Here is a 15,195-nt window from a genome sequence, read left to right as displayed (position 1 = left end):
TGATTGAAATAAATTGTGTAAGATGATGAGTATTTATAGATGAAATTTGATTTTTTTTTTTATTAAAATAGTCGTTAACTAGCCGTGGATTTACTAGCCGTTAACTTGACAATTTTGTTATTTTAACCTCATCAAATTAAAACTATACCGCCTAATCAATTTTATTAGTTGGTTTTTAATTTTAAAATTTAAATTTTCCAATTTTTTTAATAAAAAAAAATGGGAGGACAAATTTATTTTTATAAAAAAAACCTTTGAACGCCTTCAACTATTTGAACGCCTTCAATGACGTATTGGATTTAACACCATCTCATATTGATTTTAACACCAATTGAGTGCTATAGCACTCAACAATTTCCACTAATGTGGAAGCCCTAATGATTGATGGGAGAGATAAAATGGAAAAAAAAAAAAAGAAGTATATTTTCTGAGAAATCTAATAGTTAGGTGTGTTTCTTTTTTGATAATTTTATAATTTTAAATATGTCATTTGATATCTTACAGATGAAAATTTTAAGTTTCAATAATTTAAAATTAACACAAACTACATAATTTTGGTCTGATAGTAAATAAAATATATTTTTATTTATATTCTGATGGCAATATTAAGTTGAGCGTAAACAAATTGATAATATTATAAATTTTGTAGTTAGTATTTTTAATTTGATTTTAAAAATTATATAGTATATTTGACATTTAACTAAAAATAATATAAAATTAACTCTATTTTAAATATTTAATTAAATGTTTTCTTTATCCTTAAAGGATAAGATGTTAGCATGACTTATAGAAGTCTTTGATGTCACCCTCACTTGATAGCATTGTCAATGACGATATTAGATGGTGTTAAGTTATTAACAACACGGTGGAGTATTCTTAATGACAACACATATGTCAGCATTGTTTTTTTGCTTTTTTAATGACAACACATATGTCATTAATTTTTTTTTAATTTGAATCAAACCAGGATATGGACTGATTCATATTAGGTCAAATGTGAACTTATTTTCCTATAAATTAGAATTACATTATAGTTAAAAGTTAGCATAATATTATAATACAATCAGATAGGTCAAAATAAGTAATGGAGATCGTTAAGCTCCTTATAATTTTAAAAATTTACAGGACTTAAAATGAATCAAATCAGATATGTCTAAGTTCATTAGCATATTTTACTGAAACTCATTAATTGATCTAGATAGACCCGATTGAACTCATTTTAAGTCTCATAAATTTTTAAGACGATAAGGAATCTAACCATATCATCCCTTATTTATTTCACGTCTCGTTCCGGATGACATTGTGATATAATAGCAAAAAGTAGTATGATAAATACGAAACTCAATGTTACACAGCGGGAAGAGAGTTGAAGATGTGATGAGGTCACATGTACATGAGGAGAGAGAAGGAGCAAGATATATGATTATAAATGAACCAAACGCTCGTGAACAAATTTGATGTTCGACTTGATAAAAGTTTATTTATGTTCGTTTAATATACACAAGATTAATTAAATAAACAAGCTTGAATAGCTCGTTAAACTAAACAAACAAGCTTGAACACATATGTGGTTAGCTCGTTAACGTTTGTGAATAATATTCATGAACAATGTTTACGAACCATATTCATTAATAAAAAATTTTTCAATATGTTATAAATAATAAAATAAAATAAATAAATAAGTTTAAATTATCAAACTTAATAACCAATCAAACAACTAAAAATTTCAAATAAGCATGAATTAAGAACTTGATAAAATCTAAACGAACCAAACTCAAATCAAGTTCAAACCAAGCTCGAACCACGCTCAAGCCAAGCTTGAATTGAAAGCTCGATGCCCCCGCGGGCTGGATCAACCGGTTAAGGTGTGGCATCCTTGCACAATGAGTTGTAGGGTCGAAGGTCCACGGACGCGCACTGGATGAATAATCTGGGCCGGCTGTGTTAAATTCCGGAGACACCACGCTTTACCCGGGCCAGCATTCACCGCTGATTTACCTCCTCCTAGGATCCCTGTGGGGCCAGGCCTAGGGGGCCGCTGGGCGGCGGGACCCGCCTTTTTGCACAATTGAATTGAAAGCTCGATAGTCTCCTCGGATGGGTCTGGTAGTTAGCGCATGAGGTGTTGCCACCATAAGATCTGGGGTTCGAATTTCGGTAAAGCCGAGGTAAATGTCTTTCTTATGTGCTAGTCACTATTCCAAAGGCTAGTAGTCGTCCGTGATTTACCTCCTTCGTGTTGGCCTTGAGAAGGGTTGGCGGGGGTAATGGGGGCGAGCGTATTCGTCTTTTTGTCACCTTGAATTGAAAGCTCGATAATATCTAAACGAGCCAAGTTCAAATCAAATTTCAAATAAGATCAAACTCATAAAAAATAAATTAAGTCAAATTTAAACGATCATTTTAAAAATTTGATTTATTTTAAGCTCGATTGACTCCGCTCGATTATCTTATTAAGTAAATTTAAATCGATTCAGCTGGATAAAACGGGAAGCTCACCCAAATCAACGCGTCCTTTGCAAATGATCAAAATACAGTAGGTGATTTAAAAAAAAAAAAAAAACAAATCTACATGGGCTCCTCGATCAATTCACGAAGTTTTTACGATCCAAAATCTCCACCGTCTCTTTAACGGCAGCCATTTATTTATGGTGAGACAGCCGCCGCTGCCGCCGCCGTCCTAGTCCAGCTGTCAACGCAGCTACGAAGCGGTTTACTGGATCTCCCCGCCTCTCCTCCTGTCCATTAAGAACGTGAAACGTGTCCGACAACGGCCACTTCCTTTTTCTCACGTGCTTCTCGTGCCTTCTTATGAAGCAAGATCGTGATCTTATGCCCTAAATTTTAAGCCACTCTTTAAGTACATGCGTAGATCCATCCAATAAATAAAATCTATATATTAATTTCTAATTACCATCTTAATTTTATTTTAATTTGCTTCGAGGAATGAATGATTTGGCAAGATCCTTGCGTAACTAATTAATTAAGCATAACTTTTTTTTTTCCTTTTTATTGATTAATAGTGTTTTGTTCTAGTTGTTGGTGGTGGACTAGTCATATCACTTCCACTAAAGATTGTGTGAGGCCTCAAGAGGTACACTTTGATTTCTACAAGTCGAATTCAAGTTTATCTCTTTAAAATTTTTTTTATAAATAATAAAGAATAATGAAAAAAAAAACTTATAGTTAGATGATTTTTTATATTAAAAATATTAAAATAACATCCTTTTTATAATTTAATATTTTAAAAAATACTTTTTATCGACTTTAAAATAACTTGGGTAAAAATCAAAAGAGGATCCAAATGAGAAAAACATTGAATATGCATTTCTTAAAAAAAAATTTAAGGACATTCCATCAGATTATTTTATCCTCAAATTAAAATAACAGTGTGGAAGCTTTCAAGTAAGTGCTGCAATATTGTTCTTTATTTTCAATTTTCTTATAGTATTTACGACCAATTACTATAATGTGTAAAAGTTATTTTATAACTATTATAATATATAACATCTAATACAATACTATTACAGTATTATAATAGCTATTTAGTAGTTTCTATATAACTATTTTAAAATAATTTTGATAAAGTTTAAATAATTTTGACCAAATTAATAAAGAATATTTTGATATAATAGTGTAGAGTTTAAGATTTAATTATGACTGTATAGTAACTACTGGTAGTTGCTACAATATGAAATATCATCTATTTTACTTTAATCAAATTAAAACATAAACTCTAAATCTTAAACATACTGTAAAAACTACATAGTAACTTCTACATATTATAACAACTATAAAATAATTTCTACATATTGTAATAATTATGAGTAGTTACTACAACAATAATTGAATATGGGTATTTTGAAAATAAAATATCTTACAAAGTGTCCTTTTATTTATTTATTTATTTATTTATTTTTTTAAAAAAAGGAGCACCCCTTTTGACGATTTATAGAATTTGAAGAACCTTTTTAATTTTTGCCCAAATAACTTTGATCAAAATAATTTACACCTTAGAACAATATATCTCCGGCTTAAAATAGACTATAAAAGAATATTTAAATAAATGAAGCACATGAACACACTTTTAATATTTTAATAATATGAATAATTAGGAATGTCCTTTTATTCCTATTTAAAAGCATATTTAAATTATTTTTTTATTAAATCAATCATTTTATTCATTTAAAGGTGAAAATTAAGAATATTTTTAAAACAAATTTAAGGAAATGCTTTTCCTTATGAGATCATTGAATTCTCATCGAGGGACCGACCCTTTCTAAAGTACTTGCAAAGAAACTCCTAACTACCACTTGCATGATGGAAACAAGATCTTCCAACCATTCTCATCCATCATCATCTCTCCTTTCCTTTTCGACCTAATCCATGCTACCATCATCACCGCCACTATTGCTATTCCATCGATGGACCACCATTTAAACCCCATACACATATCGATATCCTTCATCTAAAGATAAGCATAATTTTTCTTGTTAACTATTGACATATGGCAAGCATTTGTTATTCTCTTGCGGAAGAATGAGTAGTATTTGTAGTTAGAAAGGTGAAGAGCAAAGACCTTAAAAATTTTCTATTAGAGGAAAAGTAGCATGGCTTGTACTAAGCTTTAGGTTTTCCATTAGAGAATTGATAGTGTTAGTAGTTAAGTGGCAAATTTTAGTATGCACTTTGAGAATATTGAAGGTTTAAGGGCACTCAAAAAATGATTTTAATTAAATTTAAATAATTTTAGTCAAACTTATAAAAAACTAATACAAATATACTCTACATATAAATTTTTGGCCAAATTAGATCGATTACTTTTCCATCATATTATAGTAACTACTCCATGGCTACCGCAATTAGGAGCACTCTTGAATTTTACCCTAAAATATTTGAGGGGATGGCTTGTACTAAAATAATGATAAATAGCACGTTTTAGGAGAAAGAAAGGTTCATTGAGCACATGATGAGCCCAACTTGGCGGGGACCCCCTAAAGTTCATTGCAGCTGCTCAGTGATTCACACTGTAGCTTCCAGGCACTTGCAACCCCCCTCAGTTATGTAACAATTTTAGTCATGTTTACAAGGGTGGAAACACAAAGGAAAACAAGTAAACCGAAAGGAAACAATAGATGCTCGGAAAGAGGAAGTAAACAGGAAAGAGACATCTAACTTGGTCCATGGTTGTTGAAGGATGCTTCATCAAAGCTCTCTTATCCTCCCTTAATCTAATCCTAGAATCTCTTCATGATGTAAAGAAGATTTAGTACCAACAATTCCAAATATTATCTACGAACAAGGTTGGTAAATTTGTTCAAACCGACTTAGATCAAGGTAAATAAGGCTTTTTCATAGTAAATGATTGTCAGAATTCTAAAATTCTTGTCCAAAGTAAGAAAAAACCTCACAACTCTAAACTAAAAGGCGCATAAAATGTTCCACAATCTGAGGCTTAGAATGCAACGAGAATATTTGCGAATAACTTCAAGCGAAAAATACAACAATAGTAAAGTTGATTTAGCTCACTTCTTCTTTCCAGCCTTGGCAGCATCACCAGCCTTTGTCTGAAAATGATAGATTATGATGGTAAGCAGTCTTATACTTCGTTGAAATCTTAAATGGCAATTACATTTAGCTCACCTTCTTGACACCGCGAATTTTCTTTGTCCTGTTCTTCCTTTCCTTCATCTGCTTCCTTGATTTCTCCACTTTTGTGGCAAGCCCATTCTACCAAGAGATACAAAATGTCAAAAGAAACTCTACGTGAGTAGGTACAGAATCAATGGCGATAGGGGGGTTCTCTCGCAAAAGGGATCTAGAGAGAGAAATTATCTTTAAAATTTACTTTGTTAATTTATTAGGAATGAGTCAGGTATGCTTTCTTCTTCCTTGCTAAGTGAAGAATCATGGGTTCTAAGATTCATAAGCATGGCTATTTTTTCTTATGCGAGTTGGTTTTGCATAAATTTGATTTAGTGTGGTATAACAGGACAACACTAATTTAAGAACGCATGGTTTTTAATTTAAATGCATTTATTTTATGAACCTTGATTCATCACTAATTTAAACTAGATCCCAATAGTAAATGGCTGTTGGTACTGGTCATTACAGAGCCTCTCGACCCAATCCATGCTAGCTCCGACAAGCCACTTCACCTCACCTAGCATTAAGGATATCGAATTGTGTTTCATCAAAAAAAAAAAAAAAGGGATATCGACTTGTGATGATCCTCCTCTCCTTTCGATCTCGCATCATTTTTTCACATTTCCCCTGATTATTTGTGTAATTGTGTTTAATGTCTATGTGCATGATCTTTTGCTATAGATGTTTTTTAAAGTTTTCTTTTATCATGGTGATGGATGCTGTTGTGATTGATAAAATGCCTGGCACATTCCCATAGGATGCTTGCAAATGAAAATATCAATTAGAACTTCATTTAGTATTATTATGAATTAATGTTGATACATAAATATAATTAGGGAATTATAGCTAATTTAATACAAACACACAATAGATTGTGCCATAATGAATATATACACCACCACCACCACCACCACAACAACAACAAAACCTTATCCCACTAGGTAGGATCAGCTATATGGATCATTTTACGCCATTGAGCTCTATCTCAAACTATATCATCATCTATACTTAAATAAATTTTATCTTGTTTTATTGTTGCTAACCAAATCTTTTTTGGTCTTTCTCTTTCTTGTTTTATATGCATGTTTATCATAGTTTCACATCGCTTAAATGAAGCATTTATTGATCATCTAAGTACATGTCTGTACCATCTTAAACATATCTATCGGAGTATTTCCTCAATAGATGTAACTTCTGACTTTTTCTCTAATACTCTCATTTCTTATTTTATCCATCCTCGTATGTCCACACAATTCACCTTAACTTTTTCATCTATGTAACACTCATCTTCCGCTCATGTGCTCGAGTCATAGTCCAACATTCAGCTCCATATAACATAGCTGATCTAACTGATTTTGTAGAACTTTCTTTTATGTTTTAGAGATACTTTACGATCACATAAAACACCCGACGTTCTCCTCCATTTCAACCATCCTGTCTGTATTCTATGTAAAAAATCTCTCTCAATCCCTCCATCATTTTGCAAAAATCAAAATGATCCTAAATATCTAAAACTCTTGATTTCGGACAACTCGTCATCTCCTATCTTAACAATTGTCTCGTTATATCTACCATTGCTAAATTTAAATTCCATATATTCGGTCTTTATTCTACTAAGTTTAAAACCTTTCCCTTCTAGTATTTCCCACCAAAATTCTAGTTTAGCATTTACTTCTTCACGTGTCTCATCTACCAAAACAATATCATCTGCAAATAACATATATCACGGTACTATGTCTTGAATATGTGCAGTAAGTTCATCCATAATTAGTGTAAAAGGATAGAGACTTAGAGTTAATCCTTGATATAACCCTATCTTTATTGGAAATATTTAAGTTCCTCTGCATGAAATTTTTACTCTAGTCGTTACATCCTTGTACATATCTTTAATTACTTCAATATATGTTATACTAACATCTCTCTTTTCTAGAATTATCCATATAATTTCCCTTGAATTCTATCATACGTTTTTTCTAAGTGAATACCATGTGTATATCTTATTTTTGCTCCAGATATGTTTTCAATTAATTGTGTAAGAAGATGTATAGCTTCTATTGTCGATCTTTCAAGCATGAACTCAAATTAATTTTCAGTCACCGTAGTCTCCTTTTTTAATCTTTTTTCTATTATTTTTTTCTAAAATTTTATGGTATGACTCATTACTTAATACCCAGATAATTTACACAATTTTGTACATCTCCCTTGTTCTTATACAAGGAAACTAAAATACTTATCCTCCATTGATCAGACATTTTTTTCATTTTCAATATCATGTTAAATAATTTTGTAAGTCATTAAATAACTTATTTCCTATACACTTCCATACTTCTATCAAAATATCATCTGGTCCAACAACTTTTCCATTGTGCATCTCATTTAAATCTTGTTCTACTTTTGAAGTTTGAATTTTACGATAAAAAATTTAAATTTCTATACTCATTTGACCTACTTAAATTATCTAAATTAAGTTGGTCACTAAAACCTTTATTAAAAAGTTGATGAAAATACCTTTTCCACCACTCTTTTATTTCTCTATCGTTTACTAGTACCCTGTTATATTCATCTTTAATACATTTTATTTGATAAGATCTCTTGTATTCCTTTCTCTCACTCTAGCTATTCTATAAATATTTCTTTCCCCTTCTCTTGTACCCAATTTTTAATATAATCGATCAAAAGTTTCATTCTTTACTTCATTCATTATTCTTTTAGCTTCTTTCTTGGCTATTGTATATTTTTTTTAAGTTTTCCTCGTTCTTACAAATATATAGTTCTTTATAAGCTATTCTTTTTCCTTCACATTCTCATTCCACCACCAAGATTCTTTACCTGGTTGTGTATATCCCTTTAATTCACTAAGTATACTTTTAGCTACTATTTTCACCTTTGATACCATCTTATCCCATGTCATATTAGAATTACCGTATATTTCACCTAATGCTTGTATTCCTACTTTCTCCTTAAATATATTTTGCTTCCCATCTTTTAGCTTCCACTACTTAATTCTAGGTGTCATATATATTTTCTTTCTGTTGATACTATATTTGAGACGTATATCCAACACTACTAACCTATATTGGGTAATTAAACTTTCTCCAAGGATGACCTTACAATCTTTACCAGCTTTCTCCATAATGAATATATATATATAATATGAAATTTATATCAAGAATAATTTTCCCAGAAAAAAAGGAACAAAATCTTACACAAATCTGAAAATTTGTTACTATGATATAATTTAATTAGCCAATGCTACAATTTTATTATATAACAAGGGTTGAGCAGGAACTGAATGAAAAGCAATTTCATCAGAACGTTATACAATTCTAATATGATTTGATATTAGTTTGGATCAAAATAGAATCTTTCAAATTGTAAAGTTTTGTGAAATTTGAATTATAATCCCATTATCTACATGATTCCTATTTTGTTCCTATGATTGGAAAACAAGCAACGAGATTTAGAATACCAAAATTCCACAAACAGAATATGAAAATCCAACCACAATTGATTTGGATATTAAAGAAACCTTGGAATTAGGATCTTATAATAATTTCCAGTTTTAAAAAGTGGTTTCCTTAGCGGTTTCACCAGGGGACTTCTTTGCCCAATAGCTAATTGGAGCATTTTAAAAAGGATTCTATGTAGAATGGAATGTCTAGGCGGTCAAAACAAGTCTAAGTAACTTATTTACTTGTAATTGAAAATATGTTTCAATAAAATTGATGTTATGTGACCTAAAGGTCACGAATTCGAGTCGCAGAATCAATTTCTTACAAAATGCACGGTAAGGCTGCATACAATAGACTCAATATGGTCTAACCTTTCCTCGGAGCCCTACATTGGCAGGAGCTTCATGCACCGGACTACCCTTTAAACATGTTCCAGTTGATTAATGATACAATGTTTATACATACATACATTAATATCTGTTATCCTTAATTTAAATTTCTACTTAAAATCGCCTGCCTAGGCGCCTTCTAGGTGCTAAGTAATGGGCCAACTACCTAAAGCCTAAATCCCTTTAAATATTTCAACAATAACAATTATAACCACCCTCATATTCCAGATGAGGAAATTGAAACCATAACATGAAAGAAGAATGCTATTGGATTTTTACTAAGAATTATTTCCAAACCAGTGTATTCAATAGCGGCGAATAGCGCGCTACATAGCGCGCTATCGCGCGCTACGACCAGCGAACGCTGCAGAGCGTTCGCTGAATCGCGATTGTCCCGAATAGCCCACGCTATTCGGGACAAAAACGTCGATAGCGCACATAGCGTGCGCTATCATGCCTTAGCGCCCCATAGCGGACGCTAAAATTACAAATTGCTTACCAATAGCTAGGGCAAAGGTGAGTCGAATCGTGACTGTGGCAGAGGCGAAGGTAGGGCAGACTACAGAGGTGACAGGCGGCGAGCAGCGAGCGGCGAGCGGTGACCTGTGAGTGGTGGCGAGGGACAGCGATTGGAGGTAAGCTTTTCTCCTTCCTTTCGTTTTCTTCGTTTAGGTTTTCCTTCTCGTTTTTTTTCTCGAAGGAGCAAAAACGATTTCGCGATTTCCAGAAGTCGGGCATCTGGATCGATCCAGCGATCGATCCAGGGTCGAACAGAAAGGATCTGGATCGGTCGCTGGATCGATCCAGATCCTTTCTGTTCGACCCTGGATCGATCGCTGGATCGATCCAGCGATCGATGCCCTGGATTGATTTTTTTTTTTTTTTGCTGATTTGTTTCTAATTAATTAATTATTTATTCTGATTTTTTTCTTTTGTTTTTCTAGGATTTTGATTGTCTAGTTAGAATTTGCAATGTCTACGAATTTATCAAAAAAAGATAAAAAAGATATTGGTTGGAAGTATTGTTATCAAAATCAAGGGGAAAAAGCTGTTCGGTGCAAATTTTGTCATCATATATCGAATGGAGGGATTACTTGCTTGAAGGAACATTTAGCTCAAACTCATAAAGGGGTTGCATCTTGTGTTAGTGTTCCGGATGATATTAAGAAAGAAATTAGAGAATCACTTGACAAAATTAGAGCATCTAAAAGTAAACAAACTGAATTGTTACGAGAGATCGGTGAAGGTCCCCAAAGTATGAGTACGCAATCATCAAAAGTTGGAAGTGTAGGGGGAAATTCAATTGGATGTTCTGGTAGTGGTGAATCAAAAGGTAAAGGTACTCTTCATGGGTTTGTTAGTTCCGAACCTCGACAAACAAACCTAAATTCGACATACAAAAAAGATTTGTTGGTTGATGTGAAGCGTAGAATTGGTCGTTTTATTTACTCTGCCGCACTTCCGTTTAATGTTGTAAATGATCCTTATTGGCTGCCTATGGTTGAGGGCATTGCGGAATATGGAAGAGGGTTCAAGCCTCCTTCAATGCATGAGTTAAGAACTTGGATACTTAAAGCTGAGGTTGATGGCATCAACCTAATATATGAGGAGCATAAAAAGGCATGGAAAAAATATGGATGCACTATTATGTCCGATGGTTGGACGGATGGAAAGAATAGAAGTTTGATCAATTTTTTAGTAAATAGTCCCGCCGGCACTTTCTTTTTGAAATCTATTGATGCATCAGATTCTATTAAAAATGGGAAATTGATCTTTAAATATCTTAATGATGTTGTTGATGAGGTGGGAGAGGAAAATGTAATTCAAATTGTCATGGATAATGCTTCGAATTGCATTAAGGCGGGGAAAAAAATTATGGAGACTAGACAGAATTTGGTGGACACCTTGTGCGGCGCATTGCATTGATCTAATGTTGGAGGATATTGCAAAGTTGAAGATTTTTTCTGACACAATTGAGCATGCTAAGATGGTTGTGAAGTTCCTTTATGGTCATGGGACTATACTTTCTTTGATGAGAAAGTATACAAACGGTAAAGAAATTCTCCGTCCCGCTGTTACTCGCTTTGCTACTTCATTTCTCACTCTTCAGAGTATGTATAAGGTTAAAAGGCCACTTGAACAAATGTTTGCTTCAGAAGATTGGGTTAGTTCACCACTATCTCAAACAACTCAGGGGAAGGTCGTGAAGAGAATTGTTATTAATGATCCCAACTTTTGGCCACATGTTGCATTTTGTGTTAAGAGTGTTGTTCCTCTTGTAAGTGTGTTAAGGGAAGTTGATTCGGAGGAGAGATCGGCCATGGGATATATTTATGAACTTATGGATAAGGCAAAAGAGACAATAAAATTTAATTGTGGGGGAGTTGACAGAAAATACAAACCCATTTGGAAAAAAATTGATTCACGATGGACTCCACAACTTCATCATCCTCTACACGCGGACGGGTACTATTTGAATCCGCAATTGCGTTATGAAGAAAGATTTTCTTATTGTGATGAAGTTAGAGATGGATTGTATACTTGCATGGATAGGATGTTGTCTTTTGATGATCGTCTTAAAGTAGACATCCAATTGGACTTGTATAATAAAGTTGAAGGAGAATTTGGAACTCCAATAGCAAAACGAACAAGAATGTTGCGAACTCCGAGTAAAATTTTCTTCTTGTAACCGTTCTTGTAAAATTATACTAGCATTCATATTTTAAAATTATATACATTCTTGTAATTTTTTTTAATGTTATTACTTATTAGTCTCGTGGTGGGAACGTTTTGGAAGTAAGACACCCGAGCTTACTACATTTGCAATTCGAGTGCTTGGTCTCACTTGTAGTGCTTCGGGATGTGAAAGAAATTGGAGCACTTTTGAATCGGTGAGTATTCTAAGTTTCTAACTCTACTTGAATTTTAATTGTTTTATAATTTTCATATCATTGTTTATTTTTATATATATATGTTTTCTTTTTTGTAATATTAGATTCATACAAAAAAGAGAAATAGGCTTGAACATGCAAAGTTGAATGCGTTGGTGTTTGTGAAATATAACTTCAAGCTTAGAGAGAGAAGTATTAGGAGGAGAGACAAGATTGATCCCATTGTAGTTGATGAAATTAATTCAGATGATGAATGGATAACTGAGAAAGAAGGTCCAGTTCTCCCCGTAACTACTAAATGGCTTGAAGATGATGAATTATTTGAAAGTGATCCTATTGTGAGTGTGCCATCTGATACCTTTGAAAGTCTTTTCGACTCAGATAAGCGAGTCGAAGATGTTGAGGATATAGTTGAAGTTCCTCCTACGAATTCAAAAAAAAGAGTTGCTGAAAATTCAAGTAAGCACTAAGCATATGCAAATTATTTATTTATATCTACTTCATCTATAATTGATTCTTAAATGTTGTATCTCTTATATAATAGGTGGAAGCAAAGACAAACAAGCAAGGTTGAGTCTTGTTGATGTGGAAGATAATCATCTTGATGCTGAAAATTATGGAGTAATTCCAACTTTTGATAGTGGAAATTTTCCAACCATAGACACTATTGATGATGATAGTGATATAGAGTTGGATGATACTGATTATTTTTAAGTTATGTTGTTTTAATTATAAGACTTTTTAAATTGTTGGTATGGGATATTTTGACATGTAATGAATTATTATGATTAATTTTAGGTTATGTTAATTTTATTTTACTTATATAAGTATATTTTATTTTTTAAAATTTAAACATTGACGTGCACGAAAAGCTTGCGCTATATACTACGCTATTTACGCTACGCAATGACAAGACAAAAACGCTATGAACCAACGCTACGCGATTTAAAACACTGTTCCAAACAATGAAAATTTTCTAAATGGTGAAGAAAACTTTTACTAAAGACTATTACACACAAAGGAATTCATATCAATCAGTCAATCCACCACAACATTTTTATCATTTTTTGTTATTTTTCCAATATTAACTAACTAATCAAATTCACAGATTAATGACTTTGTAAAGGAATCAGTAACGAGGAATTCTGAATCTTGATTACAAACTAAAACATAGAGTAATTTATGAAAGGTTTAAAATTCAAAAGAACTGATCATAATCAGTATACATCTTCGACAGCAAACTGACAAGTATTAAATAAGATTATGAACAAGAATGAAGTGGAGTTAATGAACACATACCCGGATGAGCCTGTACTTGGGCTCATACTTTTTTGCATTTTCAACTGTATCATAGATCAAACCAAAACCAGTTGACTTCCCTCCTCCGAAGTGCGTCCTGAACTTGAACACGAAAATGGTGTTCGAATCTTTAACTTCATACAGGTGCCCCAGCTTCTCTTTCAATTCTGCCTACACCATATCCAATCCAAATAAAACAACAGATCGAGAAAACTCCAAACAAAGTCCCGAAAATTAAAAACGCCACCTTTGAGACATTGGCTCTTCCCGGGTGAAGCACATCGATGACCTAGAATCCAAAAAATCACATTAAACCGTGAATAAGTTCTCCTTCACGCACCAAAAAACAAAAATGAACTAGAATTTTAAGGAAGAAAAAAACTGACGAATTGCTTCCTGGAGAGGAGTCGATTGGTCATGAACTTCCTTGTCCTGATTGTGACCGCCTTCGAATCCGCCATTTTGGTTCCTTCTTCGCTGTGGAAGTGCCAAGCTCACGGCAAGCAACACGACCGTGGTGGCAGGAGAGAGAGAGATGTGACGAAGCGTTCGAGATGAATTTATACGGAAACCCTAGATCGTGGAATAAATGGGCTCAAATGGGCCTCTGTGTCAAATCATTAAATGGGCTCCTGTGACTGAGGGCCAGTACGAAATATTAAGCAATTTCAACAATGAGAATTATAAAAGGCAATAAATAAAAAATATTCTGAATATTATTTTTTAAAGTTCACTTTTATTTAAAAAGATGACTTTTTTAAGAAAATATATTTGGTTTATAAGGGAAACAACATAATGAAAATATATTGCCCCGAAGGCGCGTCAGACCCCGTGTCCCAGTCAAAAAATGACAAAAAAAAATGTGCAAAACACGTGCTTTGTGGAGCGCTCTCTACACTCGCCGAAGACCTTTTTCTCCCGAAATCAACTCTGTGCCCTAACCCAAAATCCAGACGACCCCGCTGTTTCCGCCGTCACCGTCGAGCTCGACGATAGCCATCTCCGTCCCCCTCCCCAACTCCAGGCATCCCTCCCGCCGAACCCCGCTGCTTCCGCCGGCGCCGTCGACGCCATCTCTATGCTTTGCTCTCCCAAAACCCATGACGCCTCTTGCTTTTACTGTGCTTTCCCCTAAAACCTTTCCTCCCCAAACCATCTCGACAACTCCATCAGCCATCTCGGCGACTCCAGCATCCCGCGACGGCCCTTACATCTCCACCATCTCAGTGACTCTAGCAGCCCACGATGCCCCTTACATCTCCGCCATCTCGGCGACTCCAGCATTTAGTTTCATCGACTCCAGCAACTCTGGCTTCCCCTCCCTTCATCGACTCTAGCAGGTCCTCCAAAAATTCCACAGCTCCATTCCTTCTGCTCGACATTTGCTATTTCAAGTTATCCTCCAATGAAGATGCTATTATAACTTTAATTAAGTCGTAAATTGATGTTTCAAACAGACGGTCGCCAGCAGCTTGATCTCCCGAGCTCGACGACAACCATCTCTGTCTCCTCCCGAAC

General features: G+C 33.8%; 1 protein-coding gene across 1 annotated transcript; it reads right to left on the bottom strand.

Moving 5' to 3' along the window:
• Positions 1-5,327: 5,327 nt before the first annotated feature.
• Positions 5,328-14,226, bottom strand: LOC122056690 (40S ribosomal protein S24-1-like). Its single transcript, XM_042618760.1, has 5 exons — positions 14,064-14,226; positions 13,925-13,966; positions 13,678-13,848; positions 5,644-5,730; positions 5,328-5,567 (listed from the first exon to the last, which is right to left on the bottom strand). Exons 1-5 carry the CDS (start codon positions 14,136-14,138, stop codon positions 5,526-5,528), a joined length of 417 nt encoding a protein of 138 aa, XP_042474694.1. The 5' UTR covers positions 14,139-14,226; the 3' UTR covers positions 5,328-5,525.
• Positions 14,227-15,195: the final 969 nt, after the last annotated feature.

The sequence above is a fragment of the Zingiber officinale genome, chromosome 3B, assembly GCF_018446385.1.
Source record: "Zingiber officinale cultivar Zhangliang chromosome 3B, Zo_v1.1, whole genome shotgun sequence".
Classification (NCBI taxonomy): Eukaryota; Viridiplantae; Streptophyta; class Magnoliopsida; order Zingiberales; family Zingiberaceae; genus Zingiber; species Zingiber officinale.
The sequence above is the reverse complement of the archived record's forward strand: the minus strand, read 5'-3'. Positions and strand labels throughout refer to the sequence as shown.

Excerpts from the sequence above, each read along its gene's own strand:
- LOC122056690 (XM_042618760.1), bottom strand. The coding sequence starts at position 14,138 with ATGGCGGATTCGAAGGCGGTCACAATCAGGACAAGGAAGTTCATGACC. Across the intron at positions 13,967-14,063 it reads TCCTCTCCAGGAAGCAATTC|GTCATCGATGTGCTTCACCC; the intron begins GTCAGTTTTTTT and ends TTTGGATTCTAG. Across the intron at positions 13,849-13,924 it reads GAAGAGCCAATGTCTCAAAG|GCAGAATTGAAAGAGAAGCT; the intron begins GTGGCGTTTTTA and ends GATATGGTGTAG.